The sequence below is a fragment of the Sebastes umbrosus genome, chromosome 4, assembly GCF_015220745.1.
Source record: "Sebastes umbrosus isolate fSebUmb1 chromosome 4, fSebUmb1.pri, whole genome shotgun sequence".
Classification (NCBI taxonomy): Eukaryota; Metazoa; Chordata; class Actinopteri; order Perciformes; family Sebastidae; genus Sebastes; species Sebastes umbrosus.
This window is the reverse complement of record NC_051272.1, coordinates 14,355,611-14,370,824: the sequence shown is the minus strand read 5'-3', so window position 1 is coordinate 14,370,824 and position 15,214 is coordinate 14,355,611. Positions and strand designations below refer to the sequence as shown.

The window sequence follows — 15,214 nt, the reverse complement described above, 5'->3', positions numbered from 1 at the left end:
ATCAAAATAAAAAAGCATAATAAACAAAACTATAAAAATTCAAACTAAACAACCAATAACTAGTGACCCGAGCACACTTTTTGTAAACTCACCATTCTCGTGATTTGGACTGGAGTGCCCCTGCACAGACAGCGCAAAGACCCAGAGCAAATGTATCTCCAGCAGCATGAGCGTCCTCAGTTTGCCGCTCTCCATTCTCCAGACGTAAAAAAAAATGGGAAAGCCTGGATTCAAATCCAAACAATTTATGCAAAAGGCATTGCATTCATTGTCTTTTTAACCTTAATCTGGTGACACGGACCTTGGACTGTGCGTTCAAGATTTCCCTGTTTCCTCTACGAGCAGACCTTTTCCAAAGACCGCGCAGGGGAAACATGAAACATCTGGATGCAGGCAGGGCGTCACTTCTCTGCAGTCAAACACTGACATTCCCACCCGGGGCCGTTATCTACAACACACTTTCACTCCATGATCACAAAGACGAAGAGTTAGATGATTATTGCTATCCTTGCTCAAGATGCTCGTTATTTCTAATTAGAGAGAGAAAAAAAAAGACACGCATGCAGAAAAGTTCAGGTGTGCAGTGCGCGTGAGGTCACCGGCTCTCTGTCTCGCTCACTTTCCAGTCCCAGAAGGATAGCTGTGGGTGAAGTCTTTTCTTCCCCTGTTTTCCCTCATTTTGTCTGATGAAAAAAAACAACATCTCCCCACCCAGCACTGCTCAGTGGTGTTGATTCCCAAAGACCCCCGTTTTGGTAATCAGCTAAAACCTGGTCTGGAGACTGGAGAGGAGCCATGCTGAAGCAGCCAAAAATGTACATGTGTGTGTGTGTGTGTGTGTGTGTGTGTGTGTGCAGAGAGACAGAGGGCGGGGGTAAACACAAGTAGTCATGTTTCACTGCTCTGGAAACGGTCCCAGTGTGCATCCCACTGTGCATCCCACTGTGCTCAATCCCCCCCACCTCTGTCTCAACAACTCTTGGCTTTTCCCTCACGTTGTTGTCCTTCTCTTCTCTGCTGTGTTTATTATTTCAGAGCCTTTCTTTGAGTGCACCCTCATAAACAAAAGCTCTGAGACTACACGGATACTGCTACACAGAAAGACAGACATAATATGTCCCCTCTGTCTTGTTTTTATTTAGTATTTTTGGTGTTATGATAGGACATCCAGGTGTTTCGTAATGGATGCAGCAGACAGGAGAGTCCCTCATCACTCCAGATTGTTTTCTGTACAGATTGTATCAGTTGAAGGAGATCCAGGCTTAAAGGGGGACACACATTCAAACGCCTGATTTTAACTAAGATCATTCCGACCTCTGTCCACATACCAAACAAAACCTCATCCGTGACTCATGCCAGCTAGTCTGTAATAATTACAATTAAGAAGTTTTCCCACAGGACTTGCTCTCTTCGCTTCACTGGTTTTTCAACATACCCTCAATCCCACCGGATGGCATGGCACTTCAAGGCTGACAGGACTAATTGAAGACGGTGATGAAGCAAGAAAAACTTGAAGAATGCAGCATTTTGTTAAGGGATTTAGTTTTTTAAATAAAGAATCAAGCTTTATGAAGGAGATCATTTACTGTAAAAACTTTCACAATTCAAAAATGCCTCTCAGAGGAACTCTTACAGGAACAAAATGTTGCTCTCACCCACTTTGTAGCCAGTGGGCCTTCCGCTTGTGCAGAAGAAGTAGATTAGTGATACACCCAGACTACGTTGGGTCGATGTGCAGGACAAACTGAGCAACTTAGAACAAGACAAAGAAGTCTACAGCCATGCAAGCAGCTCTGTGAGGCTGTAGGCACATTGGTGCTTTAAGCTGACTGCTAAACATGTTCATAATGACATGTATAATGTTTACCCAGTGGGCTACCGCCAGGTCTGAGAAGTGAAGCCAATGCGGAAGTGCCTAAAACTTGCATTCTTTCTAATAGCCAGAAGGGGGCGACTCCTCTGGTTGCAAAAATAAGTCTGATTGCATAGAAGTCTATGAGAAAATGACCCTACTTCTCTCTTGATTTATTACCTCAGTAAACATTGTAAACACAAGTTTATGGTCTCGATCGCTAGTTTCAAGTCTTCTTCAATACAGCATGATGTTCATTTAGTAAATTATGGTCCCATTTAGAATCAAATAGACCATAAAGCAGGATACGCTTTAGGGCGTGGCTACCTTGTGATTGACTGGTTGCTACCATCGCGTGGTCCGATTTGGGGTGTTGTCGTCTTACAACTTTAACCCTTTCACAGTGTGTTTTCAGATCATGAAAGTTAATTACAACCTTTTTGGTTGCCTATAAATGTCTTATGCAGCATTCAGTTGTGCTTAGCTCCACCCTCGTGTCACTTCTGGTTTCAAAAACCCAAGATGGCAATGGTCAAAATGCCGAACTCGAGGCTTCAAAACTGCAGTCCACAAACCAATGGGTGACGTCATGGTGACTATGTCTACTTGCGTATACGAAGTTCAGTCAGCATCTTAGTTTAGTGTGTCAGCGTGCTAACATTTGCTAATTAGCACTAAAAACACAGCTGAGGCTGATGAGAATGCCATTAGTTTTGCAGGTAGTTAGACGTAAACCAAGGTAGCTATTGGACATTTTTCAATTTTGACCCAATGATGGCGCTAGGTGAAAAGCCAGGGAAACACCAAAGTTATTATTATTCATCCTGAGGGGGACATAAGTGCGTGAATCAAATTTCATGTCAATCCATCCGATAGTCGTCGAGACATTTCCCTCAAAAACACAAATGCAAACCTCGAGTCATTTGGATTCACCCTCTGGGCGCCAGGATTGTCTGTGCAAAATGTCATCAAATAGTTTTTGAGATCATTCAGTCTGGACCAAAGTGGTGGACTGACCAATGGATCAACATTGCCGTCTTCGGAGCCTCAGCATACTGCATACTGAATGTATGAGGTGTCATTAATGCAGTGTTTCATTATTTAATGCAATAATTTGGTATTGATTATTTGAGAGGTCATGCAAACTTTGCTTTGCCTGTGAAATATTTACATAGTCACACGCATAATTACACATGGACAGTGACACAAAATGCACTGAAAAATGTATGAGTTTCATCCCAGTTTGAGAGTCTGATTTGTGCACATATGTGTCTAAATGTCTCGTAGCATGTGAGTATAAACAGCAAAGTTTGAGTTGCACTTCAAACAGCTTCTGCAACAATCGATTTGACTATAGCGAGATGTCTTTCGTCAGTAGAATCAACAGTCCTCAACAACAGTTTAATTTAATTATTACCATTTCAGGTAACATCATTACAAGAAAATACATTCTGGAAAAACAGATGTTCAGATGATATTGTTGTCAAAGCCAACTATTATCTATCAGCCATCCCCCATCATCTTTTAACCACATCTCTGCTGACATCCAGTGGCCATGTCCAACCACAGCAGTATAAGAGGCTATAAACGCAACAAGTCTGTTCATCTGTGTTAATCCATTCAGCTATTGTTAACTTAAGCTTATTATGTCAACACAAAAACATGTAAGAACTAAACTGCAGGAATTGTCTCGTCGTCTCAATTCACTACTCTAAATGCTGCTTGAAATATCATCTTTAAACCTAAAAATGTGATCTGAGACGTACTTGTCCTCTGCACTCTGTCAGGGACACAGACTGTGCGGTGTTCAACCTTTCCCTGAGGCAAACTTTACACTTCTGCTCCCCCCTGCTTTTCTCTGACAAAGGAAACCACTAACAAGCCTGCACGTAACAAAACATTGCTGTGGAGCCAGACGATAGCTTTCATCGCAGGAGCCCCAAAGATATGTGCAGACAGAGTGAGTGTGTGTGTGAGCCTGCGCATGCTGGGACAAGTGTGAAAAAGGATGTGGGTTAATCTTCAGAAGGCGGACAGCCGATGTTTGATAGCTAATCCCTTGTCAGACCCCATTAGTTGTTACACGAAGGCGTCGCTAATTGAACAAATCCAACAGACGCAAGCTGTGTAGCCAAAGCACATACTTTTTTAGCAAGTTCCAACCAATACAATACACTGACATATACGTGTATATTTAGAGTATGACACAAGCTGCCAAGACCTAATTTACTGAAGAAAATGACATTTCCTGTTATGCTCTGTAATACAGCAACTACAGCTTGAACTAGAGCTGACTGGACAATTGGACATTGATTGCATGACAAACTGTTTATTAGGTCGAGTGTCACAGTCAGGTTCTTGCCAACCCTAATCTGATTGGCTCAGTCTTTGTACCTGACCGGGTAAGCCCCGCCTTCGGGCTTTAGCCTCTGAGCTGACGTTGATCCGAGGATATACACCATAAGGTGCTCTCTGCTTTTTAATGTGTGTGGGGGGGTCAGTGTGTGTGTTATCTATTGTTCTATCTATTGTTTATTCCTAAAAGCCTCAGTCTGCCTTTTTGAGTGGCACTCAGTGGCTTTTTTCAGGGATTTCATCACAAGTCAGGAGGATATGGAGAGTGAAAGACAAGCTGCAGAAGATTTGACAACAACAGGTCAGTCAGCTGAGAAACAGCATAGGCAGCCTGTGTTCATATCAATGGTAACTCAGTTCAGTGTGTTTATTTACCTCGCATTTGCAGCAGAGTTGTTGATCAGTAGGATGTGACCCCAGACCCTGCTAAGACCCCTCACTTACTCCTTTCAAACACTTGCACAGACAAACAAACAAACCCAGGGGCTCACAAGAGCATGATAGACACACACCTTAAATTACTTGAAATATAACTGAAGTTGAATTTTGTTTCAAAGCAGACGTCTGTATGGCAGATATACTGCTAGGAGGACTCATTGTTACTCCATTACTCTTCTCTGTGCTTGTGGAAAATGCAGCCTTTAAAAAGCCACAGATACAGGAAAAATATAAGTCAGTGAGTCTACACTAAGCGTAGTCAGGTCAGAGAAACATGAAGAGAAGAAGGATAGTGGGCTGCTATTCTGCTGGTTTACTCTCTCAGACTGGGGAAAGCCAGTGAAAAACCCACTTTAAGGGGATTTGAGGGAATTACAGGTCAGAGCGAGTGTGCGTGTGCTTGTGTTTGTACATTAGGAGAGGATCTTAACCTAATGATGCTTCTTAAGACGTGTTGCCATCAAGGCACAGAATAAAGCTAAGTTTAGCCCACTCATTCATACCGTAAAAGAGGAAAGGATGACTGTGTTTAGCTAATCGTGTTGGTTATTTCTCTCTCTTCACTCAGAAACAACTGGTTCTTGAGGCCTGACCGAGCCCAGGAATGGCCTTCATTGAACTGAAATGGAGTTCGTTTAAGGCCGAGGCTCTAGTCTGCTCACTGCTGGTCCTCCTGTGTATGCACACAGCCACAGGTACAACCACGTCACGTTTGTTTGTATCAGAGTTCGGTTCTTTGCCAGAAATAATGGGTTTCTTACCCTCTGCATATGTGTTTGTACTGACACAGGAATGTCAGGGTGGGGTGGATGTTTGGATGGTCAGGATGTATTTGCAACAATCAGAGAAAACAGCCATTCGGGAGAAGTTATTGCTGAGCTCGTGGGTGAGACTACAATGGAGGGGGTTCACTGGAGCCTGGATGGAAAGGATGCTGATTGGTTCTTCTTGGATGAGGGGAGCATCCGGCTGAATACATCCGCTGACCAGGTCCTTGACCGAGAGGTAACTGAGTCTGGATATGACCTCTTAAACACTCATTATTGGAGCTTTCTTATAACAAGGAAGCCATAAATCTAATACAATGATTACAGATTTTATGTGTGCGATTCCATTTCACTGATTCTGTAGAAATGCTTGAAATGAGGAAGTTGTATCTAAGTTTAGAGCAAACTATCAGTGATTGAACCTTCCAGCCTTGTTCTTGGACTGAACACAATCTCTTTTATCGTCATCCTCGTCCCAGCCAGCTGATTTACATCATGGCAGCTGTTAAAGGGTCAACCAGATTAGCAATGTCACTCTTTCTGTCTCTCGATCAATCTATTTCTGTCACTCTGTTCTCCCATCTCTCAGATTCAAGGTCCTGTACTAATGGCTGAGTTGTCATGTTATGAGGACGACACTCTTCAGGTAAACTTTGTCCCCTTCATCTTACCCATAACTCTTCATTGTCTCATCCCAAATTCAAATCTCTACTCTTTTTTTTTGCTGTTGTTGTAGAGTGTGTACGGGATCATGGTGGAGATTCTCAATGTGAATGATAACTCCCCTGTGTTTGCAGAAAACACTGTCCAGTCTCTTATTATCAGTGAGGTATGGCATGTTCACAAACACATGCACACAAATCTGTGCATGCAAACACAAAACATACAATATTAAAGTGCTAAAGTTAAGTTAATAATGTTTATAATGTACATGTTTAGCACTTTGGTCAACTTCTGATGTTTTTAAATGTGCTATATAAATAAAGTTTGACTTGACTTGTTTCTCTGCCTGCCTGTATATCTGTGTGTTTTCCAGCTGACTCCAGTGAATACTGTGGTGTTCACTGTCCAGGCCACAGATGCAGATAACGACAAGATAATTTACTCCATTGACCAAGCATCAGTGAGTTTTACCCTTTTACTCTTCAAAAAGAAAAACACAACCACGAAAAGCACCGTTGTTAACGCGTTTGTGTGTGTTCTGCAGCCTGATGCAGAGTACTTCAAGATTGATCTCCCCAACAGCGGAGAGGTGATCCTGTCCAAGCCTCTAGACTATGAGACCAAAACCCTGCTTACTGTCACCATCCATGCCTCGGTAAGCTATATAGATTTCATTTTTAAAGGTGCTAAATGCGAGATGGGGAGCATTTCTATTGCCTCCTCTGCATGACTCTTAACATGGCGACAGCAGAACCGGCGGCTCATGCCTCACGATGCCAACAGTGAAAACAATAGTAAAACTGCTGACAGAGCTAACAGTGTTAACCTGAGGTGGAACCGGAGGCTGGGCGCTACGCTTACGCGACAGTGCTGTTGCACTAAAAGCATGCCAGCCGGCCCGGTTATGTTAACAAAGCACGGAGAAGCTCGGATTACAACATACACAGAGGGAGTGTTACTTCATTCTCTGCTCAGGTAGACATTACTCCTCTATATCTTTACATAGCAAATCGTTGTTTGATGCTATATTAATGCTCTGACTTTCATATAGAGCACCTTTAACTGTTTTAGAGTAAATGTATCCACACATTCATCTAAATTAAATCCATTTCTACGTTTCTATCATCCTTCCCTAGAAAGTCAATATTTAATTTCCTGATGCTTCTGACGATTACTATTAGAGAAGATGAACAATACTTAATTTCATGCATCCATTCCTTTCTCCATCAAACTTGATTGACCAGTGTAATATCCTCTAAAGAAATCTTGGCTTGTTATTATTACAGGAAATGAACACAGCTGAGCGTTTCAATACCAGCACCAACATCACCATCACCATCCTGGATGGAGACGACCAGTACCCACAGTTTCTGCCCTGCATGCTGCTTTTCCAGGATGAGACCAGTCGCATCTGCACTAGTCCAGTGTACACAGTCAATGTCACAGAGGGGGAAGAGGTCAGTCGTTAAACCCTCCCTCAAGAATGTCCATTAAAGATGTCCATATAATATCCACTGACTTGATCTTCCTAAACTTAATATAGATGCTATAGTTAGCTGTTAGATTAAAAAACTGAGGATTAAGACCAACAGATGTGTGTCATGTTGCAGGACATAGTCTTGGACTTCTCTCCTGGTCCCATTCATGCAGTGGATGGAGACAGAGGACTCAGCTCCCCCCTCAGTTATGCCATTCTCTCAGGTACCGTACACACCAAGTTAATATTTAAAATGTTCTGTGCTGTGTGAACATCATAGACTGTATATATAGATGGAGGACGCATCTCCACTTCCTCCCCACCAAATCACACTTCAGGATATTCTCTTACGAATGATTAAATTTGGAGTGACAAAAACGGATTTATTAAAACTAGCACATGCAAAAGTAGCCGACTAGGCTGCTGCAGAAGTAAAGAAGATATCTGCCAATTAATTGGCTATTGGCTTTTTCCTGCTCCAAACTATTGTTATTATATCGGTCGACCTCTAATCTTTATATACAGTCTATGGTGTACATCTGTAACTGTGCTTGTGTTCATAACAGGAGACGATGATGGGCATTTCCTGATGGACAGAGAAACGGGGGAGGTGAAGCTGATTCGGAGGGTTGGAGACAGGCTCACAACTCCAGAGCTGCATCTACAGGTCATGGTAAGACTCACTGACTTAGTGTTCGCGGTACGCTTGAAAGACATCCACTCCACATTTTTACTCCCAATACAAATCTCACTGATCTGTTTTTCTGTCTCTCTGTGTCTTGCACCCAGGCATATCAGGACGACGACCCCAGGAAGTATTCTGTTGCTACAGTGTTGGTCCGAGTTGTGGCAGTGAACCGGTTTTATCCAGAGTTTGACATGGCTGAATATAAAGGCTTTGTAACTGCCGGAAAGAGCGCTGCCTCGCTGGTCAAAACCTACGGCAGCAAAGCACTGATGTTACATGTACAAGATCAAGACTTTGACCATGTACGCACTACACTACTACTCCACTCACATGACATTTACACCCACAGTGCAAAAATGCTCAAAGCAGATCTGTATTTCATTTATATTGTCACCCATCACCTCCCATTTCTCCACAAATTGACAGGGCTTCAATCCCATGATCCACTTCAACTTCAGTCCTACATCCAATCACACAGACATCTACCAAATCACACAGGAGGGCCTTCTGATCGCCAGGACTGATCAGCTCAAACCAAAACAGAGACACGTTCTAGAGGTGAGACTCAGTGAAAAACTAGTTAGCATTTGATTTTTCTTCTGATTGAAAAGACCACACCAGTTATTTTTCTATAGTTTAGGCCACCACAAATTGTAACCACGAATTTACAAAACTTAACATTATGCTGGCTTACATATAGCAACTTCTTTTCTTTTAAATACCATAAATGCTTTGATAGATTTCCTTATTTGCATGAAAGCCGATTGAGACAGCGAGTCCATCATTAGGATGACTACATGCCATAGTAAGAACAAAAAAAGTACTGTGTTTGTGTGCTATAATTACACAAATGCAATAGTTATTTTCACTGTTTCCATCCAAGTGGAACTGGAAGGGTAGAAATAGATTGAAAAATGTGTGATCTGTTATGGAAAATTATCAGTGGTAGTGTAAAATATACAAAGTTAATTAGCAAAACATCAAATTAACCAGCATGTCCCCAAATTTACCAAAGACAAGACTGAATTGATAATCAATGAACATGTCCGATTGCAACAAGTAAAACCTCATCTTACTGAATGTTATATTAAATGTACTGCTACATCGTTCACCTTATTGTACAACATCAACATAGATGGTGATATTGTGATAAAAAGTCAAAATACTTTGCAGATAACGGCTATAGACCAGGATTCGGGTGACGCCACCTTTGCTACTGTAGTGGTGGAGGTGTTATCTGAAGGACAATCAAGTAAGGACACACTCTTAAACACTGGCATTCACTAGGTCGTGTCTAAAAGGTAACCCACAAATTGCAAAATCTGTCAAAAACTTGCAAAATCTCTTGCGAGACTCGCTGCCCGACGACCTATCCTAACCTTAACTATTCAAGGTTCATGTGCAACCTTAACCATCTCTCGAGAGTTTCCCAACTCGTGGGTTACCTTCTAGAAACTGGCATTCACTACTGATGAGCCTGCAGTCTGAAACAATGTGTCTGTATGTCTGTCTGTGTACACTGCAGTCCCTTATAGTCCACTGGGAGATGACCATCCGATAAGCTGCACTATGGGCAAAGCGTTGTTTCTGAGCATGGTGTTCTTGACTGTACTGGGATGTATCCTGTGTGTGGTGATGTGGCTAAAGAAGAAACACAAGGGAAAGAGGAACCCACTGCAGAGAGGCTGTGTGGCTCAGGGCAAACACCCCAATGTGGTGAGATCCTTAAGCTCTTTAATCCAGATTCATATTTACATATTTTTTCATATTGGTAAGTGAGTTTCTGAAATATTCTTTCTATTCTCCCACAGAGCTTACGTTGGTTCCAACTGGTGAGTTTATTTATTTACTATTAAAGCCAATATTCATCCTATATTTCCTGTCCCTTAGTAAACTCTTAATTTATAGTATGTATAGTTATGTAATTAGTTCATGTCTGAACTGTCCTATTTTCCGCCGATGTATTACTAGCCCGGCAGCCCGCCGTGCCTAAGCATCAGGGAATTATGTATTTTTAAAATGTTTTTAAAATAAAATGTGTTATACAAGTAGCAAACTCCTTTAAGGAATAACTCGTAGGAAGTGCGTAGGTTGTGTAATTAACGGTTAACAAGTTAGCAAGTGTCGGTATGCGGTCGAGAGAGAGAGAGAGAGAGACAGACAGAGAGAGCGAAGGAGCGTGTGTGTGACGGACTGACAGAGAGTACGGCAGTAACATTATAGCTGTGAGCGTAGCAGTGCAGTGTGTGTACAGTTTAGGCTGTCGGTGAATAAATGATACAACTCCTCAAGACAAGTTTCCGTGTTTTGCTTGCCACAGTCTGTTTTTTTTAAGGTGTTAGCCCTGAAGTTAGCCACAACTTTGGCTCAGGCTTGCTTAAGGTGGGCCAGCGCTATTCTCATTATGACCAGCCGCTACTCTGAGTTTTGCTCAGCGATCCCCCTCCACTCACTCCCCTCACTACTACACCCTAGGTTAGACTGCCTGGTTGTTAAAAGGCCTAGCAATTTCTAGTGTCACACTGAACCGCGATCATTCCCTTACCTCCTCTCTGCAATACAATAGTGGTTTACTGTTTCCACTATGGTTGCTCTCCAGGCGAGTCACCGCAGCACCATGCCGCACACAGAGGAAATACCAAACAACAATGAAGAATATGGAACCTGCAACCCTTCCTTCAGCTTCGCAGACAATCCTGGCATCTACACCCACCATGACCTCCCCTCCTGCCGAGGACCTGTTCCACCAAGAACGGCTGCTGCTCCCGACACCAGCTTCATCCCCACTGAAGCTGTGCTCAGCCCTGTGATCTTCAATAATAATGTTTCTACACCAACCAAAAGCTCCTCTACTTTTCTCACCTTTCACCCAGCCACTGAGGATGTGAGCCTCACACATTTGGCTCAAGATGCTGCTCCACCCGATGAAAACCCTAGCTCACCAACTGATACATACCTTGACTCTACTGAGGCCCTAAACAGCAGCAGTCCTAGCCCTACAACTCCTGATGCCTCTAGCACTCCACCATTCACCTGTCCGGATTCACAAACTACACAAACAACCACCGACGATGACCCTGCTGACCCTGTCACCAGCCCATCCTCCCAAGCCAGTATTCCATGCAGTCATACCCGAATTGCTTCAGCAGAAATAGACAAACCCTTCCGCAAACCTCGTATGAAGACACCCCCATATTCACCCTTACTGTCCTCACCCCTGCCCAAGCAGACAGGCACACCCCCACCCACCCCAGAGGATGCACCTTTACAAGCCAACCTCGTAGATATAGATACGTCTCCCCTTGATACACCTCCAGTAACACCAGAGCGAACATCTATGACTCTAAGATCAGAGGAAGACCAACCTTGCACATCACTGGACCAAGCAGAGCAATCAGAGCACCCAGCCGAGGATGCAGACGCCGGCAGTCCATCTCAGGACAGGAGGCCCTCGACAATCTCGGGAAACACGCAGGACAGCCGCGGGGCGGGGGATGTGGATGTGGATGCTGATGGCTTTTTGGGTGATGAAAATGCAGACAAGAACAGTGATGATGACGATGAGTTACTGTCAGACGAAGAAGAGCTGCTGAGAGTGATGGCTCGTTGTAATCCTATTTTTATCACATTTAACAAGTGATGTCACTATAATATTGTGGGAACTGAGAGTGACGTGGCGGATGACAGAGAATGGAGGATGTAAGGTGAAGATGGATGACTATGAAAGCCCATAGGGGACTTTATTAAAATGATAATGTAAACTTGAAAATGTAATTCCACAATAGCATTATAATTTTCCACACATGTTTGTGTTATTTGAGTGAAAATTTAAATGAAAACGCAATATGGGCGTTCTATGACCATATTAAAATGAAAATGGAAAAACTGTTTGACATTTAAAGGTCTTATTGATAACATTTTTATGTAGATGAATAATTGTAAAAAAAATAATACATCCACAGAGCTTTTAGAAAGTTGCTGACTAAAAGTATGGTTACTATTATGATTAGGGCTGTAAAAGTTAACGCGATAACGCAACTTGCGATTTTTAGGTTGTAGCGGACTCGGTTTTAAAGCTAGAAGATACTGGCATCATATGAAACTAGAAGGGTCCCTTGACCTCTGACCTCAAAATATGTGAATGTAAATGGGTTCTATGGGTACCCACGAGTCTCCCCTTTACAGACATGCCCACTTTATGATAATCACATGCAGTTTGGGGCAAGTCATAGTCAAGTCAGCACGCTGACACACTGACAGCTGTTGTTGCCTGTTGGGCTGCAGTTTGCCATGTTGTGATCTGAGCATATTTTTTATGCTAAATGCAGTATCTGTGAGGGTTTCTGGACAATATTTGTCATTGTTTTGTGTCGATAATGATTTACAGTAATAATTATATACATACATTTGCATAAAGCAAGCATATTTGCCCACTCCTGTGTTGATAAGTGTATAAAATACTTCCTTTAAGGTACATTTTGAACAGATAAAAATGTGCGATTAACTATGGACAATCATGTGATTAATCTCGATTAAATAATTTAATCGATTGACAGTCCTAGTTGCAAAATAACTTTTTTACTCTACCCCGAAAGATTCATCACTTGACATGACTCTCTGTCTGAGTCTCACTCCACTCAACTATAAAATATGTAGGTTGTGCAACGACCTGGCACTAACTTGTTGTGAAATTAATGCAATGGAGCAGGTGAGGGAGAATGCGACATCTAGTGGTGGAATGTTATCAATGTTATCAATTGCACTTTAGTCTGGTAATATTTTGACTTTTTTTTCTCGTAAAGTCATGACTTTATTCTCGTTATGACTTTATTCTCGTAATATTCTGACTTTTTTTCTCGTAAAGTTATGACTTTATTCTGGAAATCTCCCTCAATGTGGCCCTAATACTCCATAGTACATTTGCTCTTTGGCCCTCACTGTATTATTCTTATCTACTATATACTTAGACTATAAACTGTGTTACCTTCATCACGATGCTCAAATGTCTTGCGGCTCCAGACAGATTTATTTTTTTTTGCCTAAAATGTCTCTTTTGATAGTAAAGGCTGCTGACCCCTGCCCAAACCTCTCTCCAAAGAACACATGTGCCAGCTGTGTAGTAACTTATGGTTAGCATAATTAATGTGCTGTTTACAATATAGACTAGTCTACCAATATGTTTTTTTACTGCCAGTGGGCTTACATGATGAACTTCAAGTTTCTTTGTCATATGCATATAAAAGTAGTGTACAGTGAAATGCATTTTACCCTGGCTCTCTCTCAGCCCTTAAAATATATAGCGGCTAAATTAAGCTAACGCTAAGCTACATTGCTATCGTTAACTTAGGTTGTTAGCATGCTACTAAGTTAGCTTGTAATGCCTCAGCATGAGGATGTAGATAAACACAAAACACACACAACGGCCCTACTGTAGTAAACTAATGTCATTATCTGAGGTAACATTAGAAACTTACCATCAAGAGGAACAGTGTTGGTGGGTCGAAATGAAGTTCAAGAGCAGTCAGCAGCTGTTAGGGCCGTTACCCTTCAACAGAGACCGCCCACTTTATCAACGGCTCAGGTGTTATGTTGAAGTTTGTTACCGTGTTGATTAGTGTTCCGGAAGTGAATTTCCCATTCATTTACTCCATTGACATTTCAGAAAAAAAGTTAAAGACAACCGAATACAGGACAGGAAAATGATTAATACAGGTTATTTTATTTATTTTATTTTATACACTGAATCAGAATACTGTAGAATTTATAAAGACACACAGATCAATCACAATTACTTAAATTAATTAATCTTAAAGGGACTGTTTGTAACTTCTTACACGTATAAATCACCTGGGTCGGTGTCACGTGTGGCTATGCTGTTCAGACACAGACTCCAACACAAACTAAACAGAAGCACCAAAACCTCAAATTTATATCTAGTGAAGCCCGTCTGTTAAACAGTGTCATCAGCGGTCGGAGTACGCGGGGCAGATCGTAGCTTTGGTCTCCAGGGCCGGAGTCTCTGCTGTACTCTGCTCCTCTGCTCCTCTGCTCCGCTGCTCCTCTGCCTGCCTGCTTGCCCTCACTAACGCGCTCGTTCTCGCTTTTTCGCTCCGCTCTCACGTGCATGCGCTCACACTACACACTGCAGAAGAGTTAGTTTAGCTCTGAGAATATCTAGTGAATGTACAGTGGACGTTTGTGCAGAAATAAATACTGCAGCTCCTCCAGACCAATAGAGGTTTCCCGTGTCTTGTGAAGTGATGGTGCTCCGCAGCGAGAAACGTTATCGTCTCCAACCTGCCAAAGAATGTCACTTTCTCCTCACTTTTCAATAAGAAAACGATGTAAAAGTGGCGTACACACTGTCATAATGCCGCTTTTTACCGTAAATAGCGGCATTTCACCTTTGCACCGTACGTGCTGTTAAAAGCGCCACTGCACTGTCCACTGCACCGTCCACTGCCACCTCTTTTGTCATTTTCAATTTTCAATAGTTAGACAACTGCATTGTAATTTTCTTTTTGAAATACATATTGCTTGCATAAATGGAAAATCAGATTACATTGTTTATACTGCATTTTAATTTTCAAATTTGAATTTACATTTGAATATTGTCCACTGTACAGCGGGGTACAACTTTTCCATTTTCATTTTAATATGGTCATGGAACGCCCATACAAGTACGTGAAAATGCAAATTAGATAATTTTAACTTTTACTTAAAAAACACAGACATGTGGAAAATTATAATGCTATTGTGGAATTACATTTTCATTTCCAAGTTTATATTATCATTTTAATAAAGTCCCCTATGGGCTTCCATAATGAGCACAGTGACTGACTGGCTTGCCAAACCAGGCTTCATGCCATGAGGTGAGAGGCATAAACTGGGACAAGGCACAGTGGTGCTTTCAGCTAAATGCAAATGTAAAAAATGCAAACATGCTCACAATGACAATGCTAACATGCTGATGT

General features: G+C 42.1%; 2 protein-coding genes across 9 annotated transcripts in view; one reads left to right on the top strand and one right to left on the bottom strand.

Annotated features, from left to right (window-relative positions):
• LOC119486862 (kielin cysteine rich BMP regulator) overlaps positions 1 to 13,826 on the bottom strand; it is a 40,989-nt gene extending 27,163 nt beyond the window's left edge. The window contains exons 1-4 of one of the 8 annotated variants that reach the window (XM_037767333.1): positions 13,715 to 13,826; positions 11,606 to 11,756; positions 302 to 530; positions 93 to 224 (exon numbers count right to left, since the gene is read on the bottom strand). In XM_037767333.1, the coding sequence (XP_037623261.1) occupies positions 93 to 195 (103 nt within the window). In that variant the 5' untranslated portion in view covers positions 196 to 224; positions 302 to 530; positions 11,606 to 11,756; positions 13,715 to 13,826. Of the gene's footprint in view, positions 1 to 92; positions 531 to 11,605; positions 11,757 to 13,714 lie in introns of all 8 variants that reach the window. The other 7 variants (XM_037767334.1, XM_037767332.1, XM_037767335.1 and 4 more) reach the window with 7 other exon arrangements.
• Positions 4,203 to 11,880, top strand: LOC119486655 (cadherin-related family member 5). Its single transcript, XM_037766947.1, has 16 exons — positions 4,203 to 4,508; positions 5,214 to 5,340; positions 5,436 to 5,650; positions 6,002 to 6,058; positions 6,149 to 6,241; positions 6,449 to 6,535; positions 6,620 to 6,730; positions 7,362 to 7,532; positions 7,686 to 7,776; positions 8,119 to 8,225; positions 8,342 to 8,542; positions 8,667 to 8,798; positions 9,414 to 9,492; positions 9,766 to 9,956; positions 10,052 to 10,072; positions 10,840 to 11,880. Exons 2-16 carry the CDS (start codon positions 5,250 to 5,252, stop codon positions 11,878 to 11,880), a joined length of 2,688 nt encoding a protein of 895 aa, XP_037622875.1. The 5' UTR covers positions 4,203 to 4,508; positions 5,214 to 5,249.
• Positions 13,827 to 15,214: the final 1,388 nt, after the last annotated feature.

What these genes read in the sequence shown, in the direction of transcription:
- LOC119486655 (XM_037766947.1), top strand. Translation starts at nt 5,250, where the DNA reads ATGGCCTTCATTGAACTGAAATGGAGTTCGTTTAAGGCCGAGGCTCTA. An exon ending in ATGTCACAGAGGGGGAAGAG is followed by an intron (nt 7,533 to 7,685) that starts GTCAGTCGTTAA and finishes GTCATGTTGCAG; the next exon opens with GACATAGTCTTGGACTTCTC. An exon ending in AGCTGCATCTACAGGTCATG is followed by an intron (nt 8,226 to 8,341) that starts GTAAGACTCACT and finishes TCTTGCACCCAG; the next exon opens with GCATATCAGGACGACGACCC.